We start from the raw sequence: 26,713 nt of genomic DNA, 5'->3' as shown, positions 1-26,713 counted from the left end.
ATCCCTTCAGTCGGGTTTGGATACGACACACAGTGTTAGCTGGTCCATGGCTGTGAGCACCGTTATATGCAGATTTGTGTGGTTGCGGAAGTCAGGATTTGCTCCGGATGCGCAAAGCCGTCTTTTGAACATGCCCTTTGATGGCGCACATTTGTTTGGCAACAAGGCTGACGTGAACCTTGAGAGGTTGCAGACCTCAAAAGCTGCGACAAAATCTTTAAGCGCAGCTGTGCGTCAACCTACGGATTTTCGTCCTAAGGGACAGCAGTGGAGAGGAGGTTCTTTTCGTTACTTCTTCTCCTTTGGTAGAACGAGAGGGGCCGCCAGTCAAAGGGGCCAGCAAAAAGTACCCATGGTGGTTGGGGAAATCGAGGTGCCAAAGCTGCTCAGGCAGCTGCCTCTTTGCCTTCAGGCACTGCCGCAGCGATTTCCAAACAGTCGTGAGGCCATGTCCCATGGTTCGCCAGTTGGGGGCAGATGGTCTCAGCATCTTGAAGAGTGGCAAGCCATCAATTCAGATGCGTGGGTTCTGAATACCATAGCCCACGGCTACTGCCTTCCCTTCCTTCAGTGGCCTCCCGACAATCCACTGGGGAAATTCTCTTTTGAAGTTTCCGGATCCGCTCCTTGCGCAGGAAATCTTAACCCTGCTGGAGAAAGGCGCTATAGAACTGGTGCCTGTAGCTGAGAGGAACAAGGGATGGTATTCCCCTTATTTTTTTATCCCAAAGAAAGACGGGGGATTGAGACCCATCATGGGCTTGTGTTTGAACAAACTTCTCAGGAAGGACAAGTTCAAGATGGTTACTCTTTCACAAGTCCTCCAGGCCCTTCAACTTCAGGATTGGTTGGTGTCTCTGGACCTACAGGATGCTTACTTTCATGTGCCGATTCATCCCATGCACAAAGTACCTGAGGTTTGCGGCTGATGACTCACACTTTCAGTTTCGGGTCCTGCCATTCGGATTGACCTCCGCCCGAGGGTCTACACCAAGCTGATGGTGGTGGTGGCAGCGTACCTCAGGGGAGGGGGGAGTCACGTCTACCTCTACCTGGACGACTAGCTGATCCGGGCGCGCTCTCCAGAGCACGCATTGGATCACCTGGGTCACATCTGCCGCTCCCGCCATAGGCTGGGCTTCTTCCTCAATTTCAAGAAGTCGCACCTGACACCTTCCCAACTGCTCTAGTACATCGGGGATGTGTTAGACACGTCCTTCGGGAAGTGCTCGCCTCCCAAGGTGAGGGCTCATCACATTGTGCAGATGGTAGAGACCAGTTTCAACAGGCCCAGAGTCTCCCGGCTTTCGAATTCTTAAGGTTGCTCGGCCTCATGGCATCGTGCATTTCTCTGGTGCCAGAGGCCAGGTTGAGGATGAGATCCCTGCAATGGGTCCTCAAGGTGCAGTGGTCGCAGTTCTCAGGCAAGATGTCTGATCCCGTTCAGATTCCAATGAAGGGAATCTCCTCCTGCACGGACTCTCCGAATAGTGTGCTCGCCAAGTTTAAATGTCCTGCGCACAGGGGCTTAGGAAAAACTAGACTGCACACTGGGTTTCAGGTTCTTGGTATCTTGTTCAAACTCCTGTATCCTCCTTGTCTCAGTAGTTGGGGAAATTCTGGGAGTTGAAGTCCATAGGTGTTATTGAATACATGGTATTTGAATAGTTCTTCTTATTGATTTTACAAAAAGGTACTTGTAAAGACTGGAGGGTGCGACGTCCTTTCGTAGCGGGATGTTTTTTCGCACGGTTTTTTAACCGCGATTTTTTTTCTTCAAAAAAACCCATTGAATTTTTTTAGAAAATGGAAGGGTTGCGGGAAATTTCGATGCGTTTTTTCGAGAAAAAAATCGCAGTAAAAGAAACCACTAAAAAACATCCAGCGATGAAATGACATGGAACTGACTGGAGGGGGTTATCTGTACTCCTGCCCTTCTGCCTGTAGGGTATTTTGTGGAGATTTGGGGCCTGACGGTATTTTATTACCGCCGAAAAATAACTTAGCAATAATCACTCTTTGTATTCAGATTGGGCCATGTACAACAATAATACAGTGAACATGCATTATTTCAGCACCCAGGCATGCATATTTGGTATGCGTGGGTGGTAGGTGCGGTTGGTGGTATTTTGGTGAGCATAATTCCCTTGTTTTATTTGTGGCCCCAATGTCCAGAATCCCTTATCTTTGCTTAGATTTTTCATGTGATCACTAGAGAGACCTCAGACCTACATTTTAGGAATACCACATTTTTCAGTGATAGTGTTGGTGTGCCACCATGGGCGAACTCACTGACTTATTTACGACAGAGAGCTATATATGGTAGTCTTGTGGTAATTTCCACTACCTTATATACGGTAGGGAGCTATGTTCAGAGAGTCTCTCTTCCCGTTGGCTCATGTACCTCCAACAAGCTATGCTACAGTCACTCACAATTATTCATACTGATTCTGACATGCACACATCTGTCTTAAAATGACCATTGCACTGTTTAAAAATCTCCCCACATCATCGGCATTGTAATGGTAAATAGTAAATACACCAGCCGTCTGTTTTCAAATATTTTTCTGTATTATAAAAGTTGCATTTAAACACGATCTCATTCTTTACAGAAATAAATAAAATGGTACAGTAAAAGCATTGTCTATGACACACTGCAAAGAGAGTGGCGGAGAACAGAACTCAAATTGCAACATTGATATTTGATTAAGACACGCACAGGAATCCCCTTTCCTACACTGACTGCATATTTTCGTGCACACACGGCTCCCACGCTTATGTAATTACCTTATCTGTTCAAAGTTTTCTTCAGCTGTTCTCTTTCGGAATGTGGTTCCCTTGAAGATTAACCCCAGTAAAAGGATCGCCTTTCCTTTTCAAACCGGGGTCATTGCCTGGAATTCTCAGCTTTTGCAGATAGGAATGCCTCCAACCAGGAAAAGGTCTTCATCCCAGCTCTGCCAAATCTTGACTGTAGCAGGACGCAGGAATCTGCATTCAGTCAGGAGTCCCACAGCCAGGTCTTCTCCCCAGTAGTGCAGAAAAATGTCTGCCTGTCTTTTTCCCCGTTACTGCCCACTAAAACTTTCATCTCAGCTCTCTGTATGACGTGTCCCAATGAAATCCATCATCTCATCCTCCTACTCTCAACAATAGCTTCGCTTATACATTTGCAATTGTTGCAAATCTGACTTCCTTCTTCCTGCAGTTACTGTGCACAAAAACACGGAGAAGCAGGCAGAGAAGAGAAGAAAAAAAAATCTGCACACACATTTAAATGGCTTTCAGAGTATGCCTAATTCTGCAGTGGAGAACACATTTTATTAGTGGGTTATGTTAAATAAGGTTTTATTAGTCAGGTTAATGGTTAATAGGTTAGCTGTTAATTTTCAAATGTGTCTCTCGCACCATAGGCATTTCAGGTGAAAAATAGTGTGCATTTTTAAATGAGCACGTGTGCTTTTAACTGTAAAAATAGATTTGCATCTTATATGTTAAAATCGTTTTTGACTGAATGGCCTGTCTTTCCTTGTTAATCTGGTAACACATATAGCAATGCACCGCACCCTTGTGGAGGTGCTGCGAAAAAAAATTGCTACCTGTGCAGTAGTGCTGTACTCTGTGCTGTTTGCAAAATATCCTTTTTTTCTTCAAAAAAACCCATTGAATTTTTTTAGAAAATGGAAGGGTTGCGGGGGGGGGGGGGCAGAACCAACCCCCCCCCCCAAAAGAAATTTCGATGCGTTTTTTCGAGAAAAAAATCGCAGTAAAAGAAACCACTAAAAAACATCCAGCGATGAAATGACATGGAACTGACTGGAGGGGGTTATCTGTACTCCTGCCCTTTTGCCCTTTATATGGCAGAGTAGAAGCACAGAGCACCCCAGCCACGATTCTCTATATGGTAGAATGGACGAGCAACCGAGGCTTAAGCTCTCAGGTGATGCAGGCTGTTTCTTAAGTACAGTGTAGTTCCCAAGCCCCCCACAAAGGAATGTCCACACAGTGTTCTGTGCTAACACAGTTCTTTATAAATAAGGTTCAAGATGTATACATCCATTAATGAAACACTTTGTACTCTAGCGATTCTAATATGGCAAATATAAACACGGTCTATGTGGTACTACACTTGGCTATTGACTCCTTTAACATGCATCCACTGCTGACAGTTGTAATGGTATGCAAATCATATAACAATGTGTATCAGCATTGATCATGGGAAGGAAGACGAGTGGGGCTAAACAAGGGCCAAATGGTACTTTAGCTACTAAGACACAGTTCAGTGAGAGGATGCCCCTTCCCCCCCCCAGCCCCCACCTGGGCAACCTCTAATAGAGTATTAACAATACCAGTCCATTCATGTTTAAATAGTCTGGTTTCCTGGTTAAAATGTTCCACTACGCCAATGTACCCGAGTTTGAAGAGTTTCTCTGACGGATCCAAGCCAGAGTCACAGGGCGTCTAGATTCCTTTTAGAAATGTGAACACTGGCGTCGAGAATGCAGCTTCGATCTTCTCATGCTAGTTGACGATCGTTCAAGGATGTCCTGGGACGATGAGGCTTGTGGTGCACCTCAATGCAAAGTGTTCAATGCCGCAAAGAAGACTCAGTGAAGAACATAGCCCTGGCAGCGGGCGTCAGCGTCGACGATCGGGACTCGACCACGGCTGGATTTCGGATCTTCACTTGTCGGTGTCTTTGTGCACTGTGGGTGGCGGGAAACCCACTGGCGGCTTCTCCATGGTCGTCTACGACCTCGACTTTCTACGCCCGGACAAAGCGGTTGTCGGTGATGGCAAGGGAGCCTTTCGTTCAAAATGTTCTTAGGCAAAAGGTGGAGCAATGCGGCTCCGGTTGTCGAGCAGCACGGCGTCAAGCCGTCCCTGCTTCAGGGCAACACGACTCGACTGGCTTCCAGCAGTCACGCAAATCCTCTGACGGCAATGGACTTAGATGGCCTCGTGCTTCAGGTGCTTTACTTCCAGATTCTCTGTAAACCCTTTCTCCGGTCGACAGCCTTCAGGACTGGCTTCCAGGCTACCGCGATGAAGATCAGCTTATGCACGATGTTCCCCCATAGCTTGGGACGATGTCTCCTAGCCAGGTCCTCTCTCAGAACAGTCCTCGACAGACTAGACAGCTTTTAGATTAGGTCGAAGGAAAGCAGCAGCAATTCTTCTTCCAGCTGGGCTTCAAGGATAAGCAGCTTTAAGTTTTGAGCTCAGCGTCTGAACAAATTAGGAAGTGAGACGTCCCCTCAGTCAGCCGATCAGACAGAAGGACATTCATTCATGCAGCCAATCAGGCTTACTTACAGGCATTCAGGCTATTCACTTCCACCCAGACACCCATAACAAGGAATGTGGATTGGGGCAAGTTCCCAGCCTTTCAGCACACCACACTGCATTCATGTCTGTTTTAGGCAGGGCTGTCTCAATGATTTTGTCACACACAGAAACAAGACACCCATAACAAGGAATGCATAATGGTAACACACTCCATTCTCCCAGGTCCCACCCCAAGGGTGTACCCACCCACCCACACATAGTCACTGGGAAGGCTCCAGCCAGTCTGGCCAGGACTTCCCCCACAATACCATATATGGTTCTTCCACCCAACAGCCATTCGGGGTAAGGAACAGAATCCAGGCTTCCCAGGACTTTGGGAAAAACAAGGTAACAGGTAATAGAAACCAAGAGGCCACAGGGGCCATCTTGTCTCCGATCAGGAATCCACTGATTCCTATGGCAGGGCCAAAGTATCCCAAAATGGAGGATACTCGGAGCACCTGTCAAATTCAGCATGGAGCTGCCAACACCCCATACCCTGCTCTGTGGACCACACACAGGTGCCCAAAAACAAACACATGTGGTACAGGGTTGTACCTCCCCCCGCCCCCCATGGGTGCAATAAGAGTATCCCAATGGTCTCTGTTCACCACAACCAAAAAGAGGAAGAACTGCACTGCCAGGAGTCCCACATGGATTCCTGTGCAGAAAACACAGAACACACATAAGGGAGTACAGGACAAGGACATGGAGGCCCTGTCCCTCCAGTGCATTTCCAGCATCACAGTACTTTTGAAGAAAAGTGTTGTTGGCTCACCGTGTGTGTCCTAATTGGGCACTTGACCAGAAAAATATGAAGGGGTTTCTTTACTACTTCTACAGGGGTGACAAGCAATTGGCAGTAGGCCATGAGTCTTTGTATTTGAGGGCCTTCCTCATTGGAAAGGGGCTTGGGTATTAGAGGGTCTTGTTCGTGGGGAAGATACCGCGTTTAATCAAAGGAAGTCATGCCATTTCCCTGGTAGTTGTCTCCTCCCATGTTATCCTTCCTCATAAAGCTGTCCCCAGGGTTGGGACCAGGTAGCGGGTGCTGTCCCCTAGCCACATGGGAGGAGGTCACCGCTGGATAATCCATGATGACCCCATTGGATTCATCACAAGTGTCTTCAAGTCTTGAAAGTACATTTGCAAATCCAAAAGAAATGTCTTTAGCTTCACGTTGCTAGGCATGGTTGTCTTCCTGTCAAGATGGGGAACATAAAGCCAGGATCATACTTTCTCTACGCATATTACTAGAAGGATTTCTCATGATTGCATATTATTTGTACACTTTTATGATGGTCTTAAAAAAAATCCAAACACATATTGACCACCAAGGGCTGGAACCCCATGCTAAAATGCTGCATTTGTAGACCTGACCGAAATCCCAGTTTCTCCATTCGATTTAATTCTGTGATCCGGGGCATACCATTTTATCACGCAATGTTTTTTTTTTTTTTTTTGCAGAATTGGAAGTCCATAGAAGTTAAGTTGACAGCTGTTAGCACAACCCAATGTTGTGCGTTTGTTCAGTATATAACAAAGGATATTGATATATTGCATGCTACAAAGTTTGTGTCTTGGCTTACTATTGTCGACCTCTTGCAATCTAACGTTTCGTGACCCCTTCGTGTGTCTCCCTGTGACTGAATTTTGTATAATGTCACTTAAGGTGATGTCAGAAAATATGGAAATTAAGAAGCTCGCACCTCTTTTGCTGAACAGGGCGTCGCATGATCTAGAAGCAGCCATTTAAAAGTGAGTCTGAGGACGTGGTTTCCACTTTACATTTATTTTGAAATGGAACACTTGACAAAAGATCAATAGGCGTTTTGCATTTGACAGCGGAAAACCATAAGTGACTGTTTAATGCTGAGCATAAGGTCAAATAGAAAAGGAGGAAAACACTCAAAGCAGTTCATGAGACATTCTTTCCAAACAACTAAATCTCTTGACATGAGCTGCCTTAACAGAAACCAGCCTGCAGAACCAGATCACATCATGCTTGGAGACCAGTAGTGATTACTAGTCTTCAATTGACATGTTGACTCAGACCTTCCGTTTGAAAGACCACCGCCCCTGCATACACGGCATTCAAAAATACGCCTGCAATTATTGAAATACCTTCTAGTATCTGATACTAGGGGGAAGAACAACGATAGTTAGTTGTAAACTTCTTAAATCAACAAATGATTAATGCTTTCTTCTTTTGTGCCTTTAATGTCTTACTCCCCCGCCCAACCCCCTCTTCTTGGCTCCCACCACACACAACCCCTATACAGCTTTTTGCACACAAAAAAAATGTTTTGATGCCCTGTCTCATGATAACAATTTGATTACAAACCTTCTGTATCGTATTTTGTTGAGCGTGCTGGGGCTGGAAGAAAGAGCAAGGCAGCAAGTGTTTCCCGATCATTGACCAACTACTGTGGCCATTGCGTGTACATCTGCTGCTCACGGACTACTTTCAAAGCTGGATTGGCTCCAGAGAAATCCTGATTAGTGAATGTTTCTGGCTGGCGGCCAAATACCATGCTTCATTGATGCCTCTAATTGACGTTCACAGACGTATTTGATTTACATGGATAAAGACAGCCATTGAGAAATCTGACTTCGTGCCTTTATGCTCGGTTTGCTTAATTTTCTTATTTTGTTTTGTTCCCACCTGCAGAGTTCTGTATGATGGAAAGGAACGTCCCCTACCAGGCTGTGAAACGGTTCAGGCCACACCTTATGGCCGCTGCGCCAATGTCAACAACAGCTCGACTGCTTCCCAGCGGATCTTTGTTACCTACCGAAGGGCGCCCCTCATCCGACCTCAGAATTCTTTGGCGGTGACGGATATCTGTGTTATTGTAGCCAGCAAAGGAGAAACCCCGCCCCACACCTTCTGCAAAGTCGAGAAGAATTTAAACTGTGGCTTGGTAAGGAAGGATACGTGCCATGTGGTATTTCGAAAAACATAATGTTCAGGTTTTTGAATGTAACTGTATTTTTGTAAGGTTTTCTACGTTTTGCTTTTTTCGCATTCATTTACGTGCATATGTCACTCTATATTAGACACAATTGCCTGGCTTTTGATTCAGTTTGGAAGATAATTTCACTGACAGGTGAGGCTCCCCGCTTAAAATAAAAAGTATTACCCTGGTGTCAACTCAGGAAAAGGCTTACACGCGCAAATCAAAGTTAGTTCGTTTCAGGTCGCCCGAGGCCTTCACGTTTCGAGGCGGTCGTTGCCCTTCTAAAACAAGTGCACAACCCCGATTGCTCGTAAGATTAAAAAAACATGTACGCATTTCGAAAATGGTGCCTCCAGCGCGTGAACAGTGATGTCTAAGCAAACTCGCACTGGACTGACTGGGGCAATGCCTACATTACAGACCCAGTATGTTTTTTTGGTCAAAGTGGGTCAATTTGATGAGGTGCTACACTGTGTAGCTAGCAATTTTGGCCAGTGTTACTGAACAAATATTCTTTATAATGTACGTTCTAGCCCAAAACTTCCCCTCCCTTGCATACTACTCAGTGTTAAAAAAGAAATAAATTGCCATTTGCCACTGCGGCCCACTGTTTCATTGGTGCCGAGTCAATTTGATATCCTAGTACGACTCTGGTCGTAATCCAGCTTGTAGGAATAGCATGTTTTTAAGTTCTGGCATGATTACACCACCAAATGGCATGCAGCTTTCCCGTTCTGAGCAAGTGAGTGGCATGACCATGTTTGCATGCGGTTTTAAATTTTGTTTTGATTGCATGCTACACTGGTTTATATGTGTGCAAAATTGGGAGAGCCCCTTTACTTAGAACGAGCACTGACAACCTGTTCTATGGGATGGTTTCAACTCGTGGGTCTCTAACCATGTTTTAGCTCACTGTAGCTCAGAGAGGAAATGTCTGCCAGGTAGGCATGGGTTTGCCTTTGAGGGGATCTATGTAGGAGGCATAGCATCTTAAATAGGATCCAGTGGATGGCATTAGGGGCTGCTGAGATGTGATGCCTTTGGGAGATCCCAAAGATAAGATGGACTGCTGCATTCTGATTCTGAAGTTTAAGGCAAATTCCAGGAGGCTACAGTGTGAGCCTGTTGGCAAAATCGTTCAGGAAGTTGAAGTCTCCCACTACTATACTTCCGAGATTCAGAGGGAGTGAAGGGAGAATTAATTTGTTTCCACAGTTGGAAGAAGCTAGCTTGTTTGACTTTATGTGGAGGCAGTGTGTGCATGGCTGAGTCCATCAAGGTATCACTTTCATGACAGGTGTCCTTGATGGAGTAGGATTGAAGGTAGAATGTAAAAGGGGAAAGTATCTTGGAGGATTTTAAGAGCACCCAGTAAAGTGATTTCAGTTTTAGCTTGGCTCAATTGTAGCCGATTTCAGGCCATCCATCCTTTTTAGTCGAGGCAGGATCCTAGCAGACTGAGAGGAGGATTTGTTGTGGATACATTGTTGGTGTCCTGAACATATGAGTAGTAGGTGTTTGTTATTCACCAGATAGAAAAGGGGCAGGAGGTGAATTTTAAAAATAACTAGCTGTTCCCGGCGTAACATACACCGGTCTAGCATATCTTAAAGGTCAATATTGGTCGGTAATTCATGGGGTCACTTCTATCCCCTTCTTAAATATCTGAATTACTACTGATCGCTACCAGGAAGGGGATGTGGGTCCAGGGGTGGACTGAGAACTAAAAGAGGCCCTGGAAATAATTACTGGGGACCAAAAGAGGCCCTGGAAATATAGTTAAAAGTGGCCCTATGTGACACATTTTCAGCCAGCCCAATACTTTTCCTAAGAGAGAATTTGGAAATACCACACAAGAGGCCCAGGGTGAAGAGGCCCACAGGGAACTCTCCAGAGTTCCCTATAGGCCAGTCCACCCCTGCGTGGGTCCCCGTGACTTATTAATAGTAATTGAAAAGGCTAAACGTATCAAATGCAATGAGAGGTATGCGCCGTAAAAGAACAATATCTAAGTTCCTTCGATAACACAGGCCTCTATGATGTGTCTTTGTAGACGTGTAATTGTCATCCTTGTTCCATTGCAGAGTCCCCGTGATGGCATTAGATTGCATAGAAGAAGAATTGCAGCACCTATGTTTAGTTTGAGCTCTTGAGGAGTTGTTCGTCCTACAGAGTTTCGCTCTTTAGAGACTGTAATGTTGAGCCGGTAATTAAATGTTAATTGACGCTGGAACCGCCGTGCCCTCTGTGAAGAGAAGTACGGGGGGAAAGAAGTAACTTGAAATTATTCTGTATATTTGCGATAGCACGATGGAGGAAGGTGATCGTGTAGAACCGTGCTCATTTAGCATGCGTTTTATATTTGAAATCATAGCTTTTGTTAAAGTGGGTGCACTTTGCATTTGCACAGCAGAGGGCAACCTAACACTGATACATTGCATCAGCTAATAAAAAAATTATACGGAATGAGTACAGAAACATACCTAAGCATTATATATATATATATATATATATATATATATATATATATATATATATATATATATATATATATATATATTTTTGAGAGCCAGCGGTTTTGACCATACAGATTAGCAGAGCCATTGCCATTGCTAGTGTTTGTTTAAAAATGAAATCGAATTTAGGTGTTCTTTTTATCCTGCATTATGATCTTCTGCTAATTAGATATCCGATCGACTTCTTGATCTTGTATTGTCTCTGCTCTTGCTCCCTTGTACCCCCACCCCCTTTTTAGCTCCCACTGCTTTTTCCTACTCCTATTGTGTTCCTTGTGAGCCTGCACCTTCCTGTCAACTCCCTCCCACGTGCCCAGTCGCTCATCCTTGTTAAGTGCACTACACCATGTCCACCTTCACAATGGCGCTCTCAATCTCTCCTATGTTCTCTATCTCCTAACCCTCACCGCTCACTAAGTCTGGCAGGAAAATACTTAAGAAGGACACACTTGGCTCCAAACCAGGCCTTCCTATCGCTGACACCAATGTCTGTGCTTCCGCCAGAGAGAGACTCACCGAAACCCTCTGTCGTTCCCTCTCCCGATCTTTAGACTGTACATATGGTCGTGTTGGGACAAACTCCCAGGTATGCCAGAGGGCCACTAGGAGTTTGCAGACTCTCGGAAGGCCCAACACCTTCCACAGGATGAACGGAGGACTCAGTCAACGGCAAGTTCAAACTGCGGTTTATTACAGGCAAAACCAAAAGGGATTAGCACAGGGTCAGAAGAAATCCATGGACATCTCAACTTCTCCTGGCTCGCAGGCCAGTTTTGTACCATAATGACATCAGAGTGATGTTACAACCCGGGGCCTTCTTCAGAAAACCTATTGGACCACTGGATTGTCCGTCAGGAGTCTAATAACCTATATGGTTGCCCATGTGTTATTCCACTGGCTCTCCCATGTCGGGTGGCTGGCCTGGTCCATCCCAAGTCACTATAACAATGTTGCAGTGTGGGAGTCTTGCTCTTGCCTGTTGCTACCTCCCCCCAGGATACTAAACTGCGATTGGTCCCCAGGCCTGGCATCTACAAAAGGTTCTCATCTCTTGGTGTACCTTTTCAAGGTAATAAGAATGACTTTGTCTGCATTGTAACTTGTGTGTACCACCTTAGGCTATGAGAATTCGTGTTCGCTCTGTGCAACACTTATCTCGCATTGTAAAATCTTTGTTGTGGTCTTCTGTCTGGTAGCGTGAGATCAGCTCTTTCCCAGCGCCGGACGCTGTCCATTGTCCGCGTCGGCCGGGTCATGTGTTCGGAGACAACGATTTGAAGCTGTGCAGCTCTGAATTATGAGGAATTATTTGTATGTATTGCAGCTGGTGCTACTGTCTTTCAGGGAATGGAATGTTATCTGTATCTTGTGGCCTTGGCAGTGGGCCCTGTCCCACGCGATTGCTCTCTGTTCAGCGCAAATTCAGCTTAGCTTGGCTCTTGCTGAGAGGCCTGGGGCCTGCTGTCGCTTTCCTAAACCATAATGCAGCGTCTACAGGGTTCGTGCTATTCAATATTCTCCATAGGTTAGTCAGACTTGGTCCTGTCGGGTCCCGTAGGTGCTCCTGCAGTTCCATAAGGTTATTCACATGTAAGCATCTGCAAGCTTTGCTCAGGATCTCTTGCTTCTTGTGGTTTCTGCTTTGCTACATTTAGCTAATGGCAAAATAATAAAAGCGATGACAGTATGTATCTGTCCTCTATAGAACTGTACGCTCATGTTCTTCGTATATTTGAGTGCGTGTTTGTTTCCCGATGTGCGTATGGCACGTGTGATTCATGTCGAATGCTGCGAAGTCATGGTGCCTCGTACGATGTCAGCAACATGGCTTCTTGGCGCTTTAATCGATACTGTCGATTGAGTTGTCTTTGGTTGCAGCCTGGGGCTCCTCGTCACTCTGGGGTAGATTTGTACCATGCTTGACCTTTAGGGCTGGCTGAGGGGGGTACCTTTTGGCATATTTGTCAACCATAGGTCCATTGGCAATCCGTCCAAAATATGATGGGTGATTGAGATGCTCTTCTGTGTCATGTATTTCATAGAAGGGCGAGTGTTTTGCTTTTGCTTGGCCATGTGCGGAGAACACTTGCACATAAGTTTCCCCGGTCCTGGGCAAAACAAGTTATTGGACTCAGACAGGCAAGAAATCACACAGAATAATTGTTATAGTAAAAATGAAGATGGCTCGTTATAGGCCCTTTATTCACACAATATATGTATATATGAACTTAGCATACATAAACATACACTTAGATATATAGAAATATAGATCTAAATTGCTTCACCGTTAGCAAGATTGCAGAAGACATCTTCTTCTTGGCCACCGCAACACTGCTTAGTCCCAGAGCAGGTAGGCTTGGATATCACTCGTGCTAACGGGGTGTAAGGCGGAGCATCCTCCCTCTCAGCTAGACTGCATCACCCGGGGGTCCAAGTTCTAACTAACTTTGCCACAGAATGTCCTCTTCTTATGGGGGCTTGTCCCCACCCTTCTCAGTTGTCTACCCTCGGCTGAAGAGCCCATCATAAGTGGAAGCGGCAGAGAGTGGAAAACCCCAGTGCCCCTTTCCTTGCATTCATTCTCAGAACCCCTTATCATGCACCTGCAGGACGCTCCGACTCCCTCCCCGTATTCGTCCTTCAGTGGACAGTACCATAGCTATTCTCCACAGCAAGTCTACACAGCAACAATATTAGGCTTCCCCATCCCTCTTCAGTCGCTCTGTTCTCCCCCTACTCTTCCTCACACATCAATGGTGGCACCCGCTGGGAGATCCTTCTTGCCTTCTCTTCGACCTCCAGGGTCATCATAAATGTGTAGCACAATGATAGACTTGATACAAGGGCCTCAACCCAACCTCATTCTTTTTGATATCAACTTTCCTCCTTACTGGTTCCATTGCCATCTATCACTGCTGCCTTTCCTGCACTCCCTTCAGCCCCTCTGCCATCTCTTTCCTTGATCTCGCATGCACCTGCATCTCTTACGGTGGGGACCTCTGTCCCTTGCATCCACCGCCCCCCATCCCCTGTAAGTCTTTCAAAAATGGCAATCCGCTCCACGTGGCCACGCTGAACTCTTGCTCCGCAGTCAAGCACTCCTCCGACTTCTGCCACCCGTTTGGAACACCTGGACCATGATGTTCTTGCTCTCACAGAGGCTTGGATTAAGGGCAAACCTATCACAAGATTTGACACTCTTCTCCCTGAAGGCTACAAGATTCTCTCTCGACCTAGGCCCAACAAACCAGGAGGGTGAGTTGCCCTAATCTTTCCAGAGTGGATCCCTGTAACCGCCATCCCCATTTAGGCCTATTCCTTTCGAATGCCTGGTCTGCAGTCTCTCTCTCTCTCTCTCTCTCTCTCTCTCTCTCTCTCTCTCTCTCTCTCTCGCTCTCTCTCTCTCTCCCGTTTCCTGTCTTACTCTGGCCACCTTCTATAGGCCACCGGGCCAGTCCACCCTCTTCCTCTTAGAATGAGCTGACCTGGCATCTTCACTCCTTTCCTCCTCATCCCAACTCCTCCTGTGCGGGATCTCGGCATCCATTTTGACACTCCTGACTCTTCAGGAGCTTTCCGCAACCTATGCATCTGCCTCCGACTTTCAAGGTCATCCGACCATGAAAAAAGTCAGTGGCTGCCTTTGCCGCCGCCTCCTCCTTCTCTTGCGGTGGACTCCCACCTTGACAGAGCCCTCTCTAACTTTCACCTTTCGATCTCCAACACCCTTGACATCCTTGCCCCTGTCATGAGGGTCCGACTGAAGCCTGCCAAAAAATGCAACTGCTGGAACGACTCTGACCTGTCTGACCTTAAATGCAAATGCAGTGTAGTGGAACAGAAATGGGCATCTTCAGTTGCACCCTCTGACAAACTGGCCTGCCGTCTTCTGCAAAGGCAATATAGACTCTGCATACGGTCCAAGAAAAGAGTGCATATTCAAGTCCGCATCTCTGCGCCATCAAACACAGCCGAACTTTTCAAAGTCTGTAAGGAACTGACCAATTCTACTGCAGCCTCTTCCTCTACCGCACCCACCCAGGACCTTTGCTCGGCCCTGGCTGCACACTTCACCACCAAAAGGCATGACATCCTGCTGTCTCTTTCCTCTGCACCCACTTGTACACAATCTCCAGGGCCCCCCTCGGCCGTCCCCATTGCTCCCCTTCTCTCCTCCCTCTGCCCTGTCACACCCGAGGAGGTCTCTGGGCAAGTCTTCTTTATGAAAGCGTCCGCCAAACGGTGAACCCTTGCCCTGCCAAAAACCATCAGGGACAACATTGACTCACTATATCCAGCCTTGGCGGACCTCTGCAACCTCTCCTTTGCCACTGGAGTCTTCCCCATTTCTCTCAATCACCCTCTTGTGCATCCTCAGCCGACTTTACTATTCAAGCTAACTATTGCCCGATCTCCATCACTCCTTTCCTGGACAAACTCCTGGAGAAGTTGGGTATCTCTCAGCTTACCCTCCACACTGAATCGGCTGGTTGCTTCCCTGACCATCAGTCTGGCTTTAGAGCATCCATAGGCACCGAAATTGCTCTTTTGAACACCCATGAAGACCTGCTCTCAAACCTTGACTCTAACTCTCCCTCTGTCCTCATTCTTCTTGACCTCTCCCTTGCTTTAGATACGGTGAACCACAACATCCTTATCTCCGACTCAGTGAGACCCTGGGCATCACTGATAAAGCCCTGGCATGGCTAGCATTCGTTCTTTTGGACTGTCCTTCCCAGGTAGAACTCAGTTCCTTTCTCTGCGCTATCACTCTCTCTCTGTTTGTGGTGTCCTACAGGCATCTAATCTATCCCCCTGGTTTTTCAATGTCTACGTGACCCCTTTGGTACACATTATCTCTGCCTTCACCTCCAACTTTCAGTGTTAAACTGATGACACACAGCTCTTTTAGGCTACCATCAGCCTCTTCTTCCTCCTCGCTCATTCCTGACTGTCTGCAATTCAGTCCTGGTGTGCTGCTAATGATCTCTGCCGAAATGCCATTAAGACGGAGATCATACTCATTGGGACCCCTGCTCTTGTTTTCCCACTTTCACTCTGGCCGACTACCCTTGGTCCTGCACCCTCACCCACTAGTGAGGAAAATAAACCTGGCGGTCGTCTTCGACTCTGCTCTCTCCTTCTCTTCTCACATCGCGGGCACGTCCAAAAAGCCCCACTACCAGCTGTACCTACTCAGAGGTATTCTACCTTTTCTCACCTTCCCCCAGTGGCTCACGGGTCGCCAATGCCGTTTTTTTTTATTTTTTTTTATTGTTTAAAACATTTTATTAGTTTCTTCAAACAAACAATACAAACCAAACTTGCAGTGCATACAATAACATTTCCGTTGTACATAGTTTAATTGTGTTCACTGCTTCCCTTATCCCACCCCCCGATTCGAGCCTATTGCATTTCACTTTCTATTCCTGCATCTTGTGGTAAGGCATCCCTTTCCGTTGGGTCTCATATTGACCCAAACAGCTCTGCTACTAACAATTTCCAGGTCATCAGGGTCTCCGTCTCCTCCTCCCTCCCAGCGCTACTCGCTTCTTGCCACACCATGGTTTCTGCCTCTGTCCATTTCTGCAAATCCTTCCACCATACTTCAAGTCGTGGTTTGTGACATGTTTTCCACCCCATAGCTATTCTCCTCTTCGCAAGCGCATATGCTAGGTCCTTCAGTTTGCTGACATGCTTGAGTTTCCGTGGTCTAGGGAACCCCCCCAACAAGCAGGCCCACACTGTATCAACCACAGTCTTGACCCCGCTTTCTGCTAGTTTGTGTCCCACTTCGCTCCAGAAGCGCTCGATAACCGGGCATCACCATAACATGTGCACCATGCCTGCATTTTCCTCGTCACATTTAGGGCATGCTTGCCGTCCTGCGTTTTTAAACCTAGATATCCTCTGGGGAGTCATATACGCCCTGTACATAATATATAGTTGCATCTGCTGTAGTCTTGCGTTCCTCGACACCTTTTTAATGATACCCTTGGGCTTGTTCCCCCATCCCATCGTCCATGGGGGCTCCCACCTCCGCCTCCCAGTCTTGCCTCAATTGTGCTACTTCCTTTCCTACTTTAGACATCTCGTATATTCTAGATATCTCATGTCCCTCCTCTGTCATTTATTATATCTATAGTAGCATCCGGTTCTTCCTCTAGTACCGCTTCGGGCCATGTTCTTTTAATTCTTCGCACCATCCTATGGTACGTGATATACTGGCCTGTATGCAACCTGGTTTCCTCACCCAACACCCCAAAATCCCTTATAGCCCCCTCTTGCCAAGTATCACCCACTGTTGCTATCCCAAACGGTTCCCAATGGTTCCTGATTATCATCCGGAGTTGCTTTTCTTCACCCGCCAGTGCGACCAGAGGTACTTGCGGGGAACACGGGGATGGCTTCTCCATCATCTGGCATGCCCTGCGCCACACCCTCCATCATTTTTGGACGCCCTTCCATTTCCGCCTTGGGCAGCCACATAATCTCTCTTAAATGAAATGGGGCACATTCTTGTCCAAACAACCTGAATTCAGAGGTCACCTCCTCTGAGAGCCATTTAGCAACATATTGCAGTTGGCTTGCTATATAATAGACCTCATAATTAGGCAATTTTATACCCCCTTTCTCATAGAAATTCTGTAGCTTCCAGAGGGCCACTCTGTTCCGCGTGCCATGCCACAGGAAATCCTTACACACACTCTCCAATGAAGAACTTCTTTGGTATCAAGTGCGGTATATTCCCAAAATAGTGCAGGAGCCTAGGTAAGACCACCATCTTCAACATTGCCCCACCTCCCATCATTGCTAAGGGTAGCTTAATCCAGAAACCCATGCAATTTTCGATTTTTTTAATGGCTATCTCTGTGTTGCACTTATGCTCCTCTTCCACGTATGGTATATATCTATCCCTAAATAGCGAAACGTGCTAACCTTCCAAGGTACCTGTAACACCGGTAACTGTTTCAATGGGATCCCTTTATATCCACCCAATGGGAACATGCTAGATTTCTGAGGGTTCACCGCTATACCCAACAGCCCTGCATATCTTTCCATCACTTCCAGTATAAATTGGAGGTTTTCCTCTGCGTGTCGCAAGTACAACAGCATGTCATCCGCGTATAGGGAGACCAGATGTCGTTCCCCATCCACAGCAATGCCTATTCTATCATATTGTTGCCTCAAGTATATCGCTGGGGGTCCCAGGGCCAGTATATAGAGCATAGGAGACCAAGGACATCCTTGTCTGGTGCCCCTTCGGAGTTGCTATCTTTCCGATATCACTGCTCCTGTTTTAACTCTGGCTAGCGGTTCACCATATAACATTTTCGCCCACTGCAGATATCCAGGCCCCATCCCATAGCCAGTCAGGGCCGCCAACAGCCATGGCCATTTGACCATATAAAAGGCCTTTATTGCGTCCAGTGACACAATTGTCAATTCATCCTCGTTCTCGTTTCCATACTCAATCACTCGATGGAGTTGTCGATGATGATTGGTTATGTTCCTATTCGGGACATAGCCCGTCTGATCAGGATGTATTAGTTTGCCTATGACCCTCCTCAGTCTGTTTGCCAAAACGGCTGTTAGTATTTTGCTATCTTGATTTAACATTGACAGCGGTCTATATGAACCACAGCTGTGCCCCGGCTTGTTAGGTTTGGGAAGCAGTATTATAATTGCTTCTCTAAGTGACTCTGGTACTCTGCCCAACTCATATGCCTCATTCAACATTTCTAACAGTGGGGAGAGCACCTCATCCATAAATACTTTATAGAATTCACTTGGGAGACCATCGGCCCCCAGAGTCTTACTGGTCGGCAACTGTCTCACCACCTTTCCTAGCTCTTCTAAAGTGATTGCTGCATCCAGCTCCTCTCTCTCTCTTCAGCACCGATCTGCGGCAATCCTATATCCTCCAGTGTTTCTGCTATCCTTGACAATTACTCTCCCTATCATCCCCGTATAGTAGCCTGTAATAGTCTGCAAATTCTTGGTTGACTCCCTCTTGGGTATCCACTACGCTGCCATCTTCCCTTGTTATGGTTCTAATCATGGGCCTGGGGGTTTCACTTTTATATAGCCATGCCAAGCTCCTTCCTGGTTTGTCCCCTCCCGCATGTTCTCTCTATGTACTTTTTGTAATTAAGGTTACACAGCCTATCCCAGTGCCCAGCACATTTCTGCTGCAGCCTGAGTATCAGTTCAGTGTCTTCCTTGGTATTATTTTCTCCCCTCAGTGCTCTTTCCAATTCTCCCTCTTGTCTCTCGTAGGTCAGCCAGGATCCCTCCTTGCAATCTTTTAGATTTTGCTATGGCTACCCCTCTCATCAAAACTTTGAAGGCTTCCCACAACGTGCCCCCCGAGTCCACACTACCAGTATTCGTCTCAAAGTAATTAACAATCTCCTCCCTCATATCCTCCCTAAAAAAAAAAAAGGGGTCTCTCAGCGCATCCGCTCTGAGGCGCCATGTCAGAATCCTCGCTCTCGGGGGTCGGTATTGCCATCCGATGATCAAGGGCGAGTGGTCCGAAAGGGCCCTCGCTTTATATTCTGCTTGCGTGATCTCCATCAATACATCTGGTGTGACAAAGACATAGTCCAACCTTGTATGTAACTGCTGCGGGGTGGAATAATGCGAATATTCTCTCATGGGGATATCGTGTCCTCCACACATCTTCGAACCCAAAGTCGTTCAGCAGTGTCTGTAACGCTTTAGCGGCAGGGGTAGGTCTGTCCATTTTCCCATCCGATCTATCGGCCTTAGGGTTAAGTACGCAATTAAAGTCTCCTCCCCAAATCACTGCGCTCCCCACACACATGCTGAGGTTGTTACACAGTGTCTTAATATATGCCGCTGTATTTTGATTCGGGGCATACGTATTGACAATACATATCTCCTTATTTTCCACCATTCCCCTCATTATGACCATCCTCCCGTCCTTCTCAGCTATCGTCTGTACGAGCTGAAAAGGGACATGCAGCGCTACCCAGATAAGCACTCCCCTAACATAGGCCGAATATGATGCACCCACCACGGTTTCCTTCCATTTCTTCCCAATCATCTCCATCCTATCCCGCGTCAGGTGAGTCTCCTGCAACAGAGCTATGTCTATCTTTTGTCTACGCAGGTATAACATAACCTTGTTCCTTTTTATTTTTTTTTCCAGTAAGTTTTTATTAACCGCTTTTCATTGAAACGCATATGCATAAGAAACCAGTAACAGAAAAATAAACCACTCCTTTCATCCCTCTTCCCATACTACAGTACATTCTATATGGCCTATCTTGCCTCGGCAACCACAGCCCCTTCCAGGTCTGCACCCACTACCGCTCTGTCCATCAGCCTCCACACCTTGCCCCTGTCGTTCCTCTGCCTAATGACCCTGAGGTGCGCTGCTAAATAGTACACTCGGAAATCCGGCTCCCCCACACCCCCCCTGTCAGGCAAAGCTTTCATAATGGAAGCCGCCACCCTCGGCCGCTTTCCATTCCAAACTAATCAGTTGGTTATTTTTTGCAGAGCCCTGAAAAAGGATGCAGGAACTTGGATCGGTAGGACTATGAAATGATACAGGAGCAGAGGCAGGATTGACATCTTTAATGTGCTAATTCTACCCAACCACGAAAATCTCCAGGGGGCCCCAGTTCACCAGCTTAGATTTCACCTTCTGAAGGAGCGGGGGGGTAGTTCGCTACATACAATTGCTCCACATTCTTGGTCAAATGTATCCCCAGATACTTCAGCGAGGAGTCTACCCATCTGTATTTGTACGCCTTCATGAGGTCCTGGGTTGTAGAGGGCGACCGAGTCAGGGGGAGAGCTTCAGACTTGTGGGCATTGACTTTTAGGCCAGCCACTTGACGAATCTGTGCAACTCTCTGCCCACCGCCCGCAGAGAGATGATCGGTTGGGTTAAAGAGAGGATCATATCATCGGCGAAAGCTGCAATTTTATGGATTTTGCTGCCGAATGGAATACCTTTGTTGTCGTCAGCCGCTCTTACCGTTTCCAAGAATGTTTCCAAGTGAAGGGCGTAAAGGAGCGGCGACATCGGGCAGCCCTGCTTGGTACCTCTTCCCACTCGTATCAGTACGAAGACCTGGCCGTTTATGGCCAGACGTATCACGGGGCTTTGATGTTTAGCCTTTACCTGCGCAGTAAAGCCCGGTCCAAATCCCATTCGACCCAAGACTGCTAACAGGGACCCCCACTGAACCCGATCGAAAGCCTTCTCGGCATCGATCAACAAAAGAAGGGCCGGGATATTCTTTTTCTGGGACTTTTCAAGCGGGTGCGCCAGACGTCTGACATTATCTGAGGTTTGTCTACCCCTTATGAAACCCGACCGATCGCTATGAAGTAGTTTGGGGAGGATGAATTCTAGACGATTGGCCAGGACTTTAGCATGGATTTTAGCGTTGACGTTTATTAATGTAATGGGACGATGGGACGCGCAGTCAGTTGGATCCTTACCCTGCTTGTGAATCAAGATCACTTTAGCTTCGTTCATGGAGCTGGGGAGTTGTCCGGTGGATCCTATACAATTAAATAATTTAGTGAGGATGGGAATCAGCACTTCCTTGTGGGTCTTATAGAATTCAGAAAGATACCCGTCGGGGCCTGGGGCTTTACCCGATGGAAGGTTATTGATGACCCTTCTCACTTAATCAGCCGTTATCTAGACTTCCAGCGCGTCTCTATCGAGTTGTGATAGTCGTCGAATGCCAATATCCCGAAGATATGCTTCCTGGTCAGCGGTCTTGGGGTAGCTTTAACTATAAAGGTCTGCGTAAAATTTAGTAAATTCACCCTCTATATCTGAATGCGACGGAAGCAAGACCCCTCCCTCGCCCTTTATTTTTAGTATGGTTTTATCGCCGGCCTCCTTTCGCAGCTTTCTGGCCAATAAGCGGTCCGCTTTGTTGCCTTTGACATAGAACCTCTGTCGCTGGCGGAGAATATTCCGTTCGGCAGCTCTGGTTTGTAGAGGTTCAACTGACCGCACAGTTGCACCTTCTCTCCCCGCAGAGGGGGTGAGGCCTGCTCTTCCAGACCCAGCAAGGCCAAGTCCTGGTCGAAAGTCGTGATCTTGTGTTGGGAGCCTTGCCAGGCGAAAGACAAACCGAATGGGTGGGCCCATCTATAGCGAATCTGTTGTGATCTAAGGAAGGACAGGACAGGACCCATCCGTCGTCTCTTTATAAGCGTAATCCTCGCCAGGTCCTGATAAAGTGAGATTTCCTGGCCATTGTACGTGATTCGAGCGGCTCTTCTCGCTTTCTCCATAACCATCTCCTTCATTGCATAGCTATGGAAGGCTACCAGCACATCTCATTGTCTGGATCCAGGTTCCAACCTTCGCGGACCCACCCTGTGGACTGTCAAACTGCATGTCTGAGTCCGAGTTAGATTCCAGCAGGTCTACAAATATTACTTTCAGCACTGAGGGCAGCTCCTGGTCTTGATTCTCCTCCGACAGCTGTTAGGCAGAAACCTGTGCAGTTCCCTTAAGGACCACTGAAAAAAGTTTAAGACTACAGGTGTTGGCAGTAAACCCAATTGGTAAGCAGTCTGTACCACCCAGATTTACCTGGTAGCTGTGGCTGAGCAGTCAGACTTCTCTCAAGAAGAGTTAGGCAGTATATAGAGTATACACATTAGGTACAAAAATACAGTAGCACAAGCAAACACTGACCAGAGCTTGGGTATAAAAGTATATAATTATTTATTTAAAAACACACTTGTAAAAATACACTGGCACTAATATGTCAAGCAAGTTCAAACACAGTCATTAGAAATATATACACCTCCCTGATTAATTATTCGACAAGTCTTAGAAAAAGAGCACCACTTATTATCAATACAGGGGTGAGCGCTTAACCAAGATGGCACTCCAATAATTATTTTAAGGGAGGGAAAAGGCAGAATTAGGAAAGCACACAATCCCAACACTTTTAAAAGAACCACAGCAAGTCAGGAAAGTCAGAGTCTACTACTGTAGAGCAAGAAAGTTCATAGGCCAGGCCCACTCTTGGAGAGAGCAAGGCGGAATGTGCCCAAGATCACACAGTTGAAGTACACTTTAAAAGTCTTTGCAGATAGTTCAAAAGGAGTTGGATCAGTTCAGCAAAGTTAGTTAACAGGTCCCAGGTGACCCCAGGATAGAGAGTCAAGGATTTACGGGACACCTTGAACAGTCTATTGCAAGGGAGACTAGGCGGGACACAGTACCTGAAATGGTGAGAAAGCTCCAGCGGGGGCGGTTGTTCCTGGCAGCGGGTGCAAGTCAGTGCTTCGTCCAGGGTAAGAGAAGTTCTTGACGTGGAGGAAAAGCTGGAGGTCGTTGCACTGCCAGGGAAGAAACCAGCCGCGGAGTTTCTCGGTTTAAAGGTAGTACCCTTTTATTCGCGGTAGTGGTGAAGCGTGGCTATCCGGCCTCCGGGGTGCTTGGCACGGGCGATTCGACCACGAGATGATCCATGAAGGCGAAAAGAGGGCGAACTGGTTATCCCCACCAATTCAAAGGAAGAAGACTCTCTGGGATGAAGATCTTCTCTGTCGTTGTGAAGTGGTGAGACGGTTCAGCAGGGCTCCACCGGTGGTGTCGTCATTGCAGGTCGGCTCAGCTTCTCCCTCTTCGGATTCTTTGGTCCTGTGGCGACTTCTGAAGTTCCAGTCCCCAAAGCCCTGCTTTTATGCAGAAAACCCCCATTCACCAGTCCTAGCTGTCACTCAAACATGCTAAGTGGTAAACCGGGCGGCTCACCACTGGCCAATCACACAAGAGTGCGACTTGAGTTGCTGAGGCAGCTCAGTCCAGGCTTACTATTCCCCACTCCCACACATCCTGTAGACCCAAACAGAGTGCCACCACTTTTGGAGGCTTCTGTGTAGAAGCCCGCAAAAAGTGGAACAAAGGGCTCAACTTTTGGAGTTACAGAGGCGAACACAAACGCCATTTTAAAACCGAGTCCTGGCAAAAAGACCCAACCGGGGAATAAATATGAAATAAATAAAGCGGCGGTATCTTTAACATTGCACCAAAAAAGTGGTGCGTTTAAAATGAATGGGAAAATCCCATAGGAAATATTCCGGGGGAATATTTTGCGTGGTAACCACTGCCACCAGCCAGAAACTCGACGAGGGGGGACTGCACAGTGCCCCCTCGAAAAACAGACCCAGGGGCAATCTAATTACCCCTACCAGTACTTCCACAATATGATGGTTTGTACTGGTTCTGTTCACAATTTAAGACTAGTAAAGTCAATGGTGAATTTACATGCCCTGGGAGACAGTAGTCAGAACCAGGGTAATGGAGTCTATGTTTGGGGGTCACTATGACACCCCTGTGTTACTGCACTGAGGGCGCTGTGTAACACACATCCCAAAAACACATGAAGCCCTATGGAGTGAAAGACCCCATAGCCCATAAAACACATTACAAAGTTAAAGGACATTCTCAAATCATGCCTAAGAGTGGGAGAAAGAGTCTCACTCTTAGCAGGATAAAAAAATAAACCCCAAAAATCCAGCAAAGCTGCTGGGGGACTCACCATGTTTGGGAAATTAGCCTATACAGAGAATTCTCCCTAACAGCGATTTGACTCTAATGTTCGCCCTTCTTGACCTGCTTGCAACTCCAGGTTTTGTGTGGCTACCGCCAAGGTCTCCAACAGGGTGTCCACTTTTCTTGCTTCCTCTGTCAGTTCTTGAATGGCCCGCTCATTAGTGTCAACTCTCTCCTCGACCTTATTCTCATCTCTCTTAAGGTCCCTCTGGCTTTCAGCCAGATCCTCTCGCAACTTGTCCAGTTGTTGTTGCCCCGCCGCCGTGATCTTCTCCACCAATTCACCCATGAAGTGCGAGAGCATCTCTTGAGTTATTGGCTTATCCTGGGCTTCTTGAGGAAGCCCGGAGGCCGTCCTGGCTGACGCCTGGTCCGAATCTTGAGCCTCCGCGATCTCCATATCTTTGGGCCAGAATTTCATGAGGGGGCCCTCTGTAAGCTTTCTGGATGGTTTTCCATGGGAGGGGCAGTCTTTTCCCTTGCTCCTGGACATGGCTGACCGGAGTGACTGCACCCACCCACAGCCAAAAAACAGAGTCGGAACGACGTCGAGAAGAAACCCTCTGGGCAAAAGCGATGCGGGTGCAGGGAGGGGGGGTGCACCGGGCTTGCACCTTTCCCTGGAACCTAAGAAACAGGCTCAACTTACCCCGCCAGGCCCCGCCGGCAAATGCCCAAACTCACCCTCCACTGATGCACCAAAATGGCAGCGAGACCACCCTGGACCTGAATGTATCCCTGTGTAGCTGAGTCCTCCCTGTCCTGCCAGCGAAGCTCAGTTAGTCTGGCGGGGCGGCGTAATCCAGTGCCCCCCAATGGCCTCCGACGCCTGATGATACAGCGGTCCCCGGGCAACTGCCTCTGGCCCAGCAGCCAGCCCGGCTCACCTGCACTCTGCCCCCGGGGAGGCGCCACGAGTCTCAGGTCGCCGGGGCCTCTAAGCACCCACTGCTCAAGATTGCCATGGGGGAGCGCCACCTCGTGGTTACCGTCCAGCCACCTCCTTTCCCCACCTACTAACCAGGTAAACTACTGGCGGGGAGTGTATATTCGACTCAGCGCCCCACATGCCTCAGGAGGGGGCGGCTGCAGCTCAACACGTCCGCGGGGTGTGCATCCATGAAGTGGACCGAATGCCCGGTCCACCTGTCACCTCCCCACAGCCAGTCCAGCACCAGTCCTCCAGCGGGCGTAGGAGAGCAGCCCGCCCGGCCAAGTCCACGGGCCTCAAGGGGAGGCGGGGCCGCCACACCTCTGCCGAACTCCCGATGACGAGCCCTCAGGCCCGCCCCTCACACCGCAGGCGGACTCTCCACTCCAAGGCCCAACAGGCGGGAGCCGCGCGGGCCAACGATATCCCGGGGGCCAAGGAGCACGCAGCAATCTCACGGCGGGACGCCGGTCGGGGCCCCCCTGGTCCACCCCGCGGACCTCAGGCTCTCCCTCCTCCTCACCCGGTGAGCGCCGCTCCAGCCCTGGGCTCTCAAGCTGCCACGGCCCCGGCGCCGCCGGCCGCGTCCTCTCCAGGGGCTTAGCTCCTGCCACAGCCTACACCTCCCATAGTGCGGCCCCCACACCAGCCTGTTCGAGTGCTGGGGAGGGCGACTGGTTCAGCGGGCGGGCCTTTAGCGTGTGCAGGTCGGGAGCGCAGGGCACAGCGTCCTCCCCACTAGGCGGCCATCTTGGAATCACCTTGTTCCTTTTTAAGTAGCTATTGAGCCCCCTAACATTCCTAGTAATTATTTTAAGGTTCCCCATGGCCTATCAGAATCCCACCCGTCCTCCCATCCGTGCAGTCCATATCCAAGTTTAATCCCTTTCTGTATAGGCTTGTTTCCCAACTTAAATTCCCCTTAACTAAAAACACATCAAACACCCCACCCAACACTTAAACATCCCCTACTCCAACACTTCCCCCACCCCCCTTACCCCCTGCCCCAACTTCCACTACACTACCCACCTGCTCCCCACCCACCCACAACTGTTGCCTAGCTCCATCCCTGGATCTCGGGCACCCCCGCATCTAGCCTCTTTCCGGCAAACCTGTACTCACAGCTCAGCAGGGTGTTACCACCCTAGTGGTGATCTAACTATACTACTACTTGGGGGGGGGGGGGGGGGAAGCCTTCTACATCATGCAGCTCCAACTTTATGTATCAGTCTAAGCGCCCTCTTTGCTACCCGTTTTACATTTCGCTGTCTATATTCAAGTCCAACATGTCCAAATGTCATTCGTTTTACATTTCTTCACGCTATTCAATTCCCCAATTCTATCCCTCCTTTGCTGGTAACCTCCGCCCCCCTGCCACCATGCACGGCCTTAAGATCAC

The 26,713-nt window shown here is 48.0% G+C and overlaps 1 protein-coding gene across 4 annotated transcripts in view; it reads left to right on the top strand.

The window, feature by feature from the left end:
- The window catches only part of DENND4C (DENN domain containing 4C), a 2,555,958-nt gene that overhangs the window by 451,692 nt on the left and 2,077,553 nt on the right, over nt 1–26,713 (top strand). For all 4 annotated transcript variants that reach the window (XM_069625964.1, XM_069625963.1, XM_069625962.1 and 1 more), the window contains exon 3: nt 8,000–8,252. In XM_069625964.1, the coding sequence (XP_069482065.1) occupies nt 8,000–8,252 (253 nt within the window). The remainder of the gene's footprint in view (nt 1–7,999; nt 8,253–26,713) is intronic.

This window comes from Ambystoma mexicanum, chromosome 6p (genome assembly GCF_040938575.1).
Source record: "Ambystoma mexicanum isolate Mex_15411 chromosome 6p, UKY_AmexF1_1, whole genome shotgun sequence".
NCBI classification, from domain to species: domain Eukaryota; kingdom Metazoa; phylum Chordata; class Amphibia; order Caudata; family Ambystomatidae; genus Ambystoma; species Ambystoma mexicanum.
This window is presented reverse-complemented; position numbering and strand designations above follow the sequence as displayed.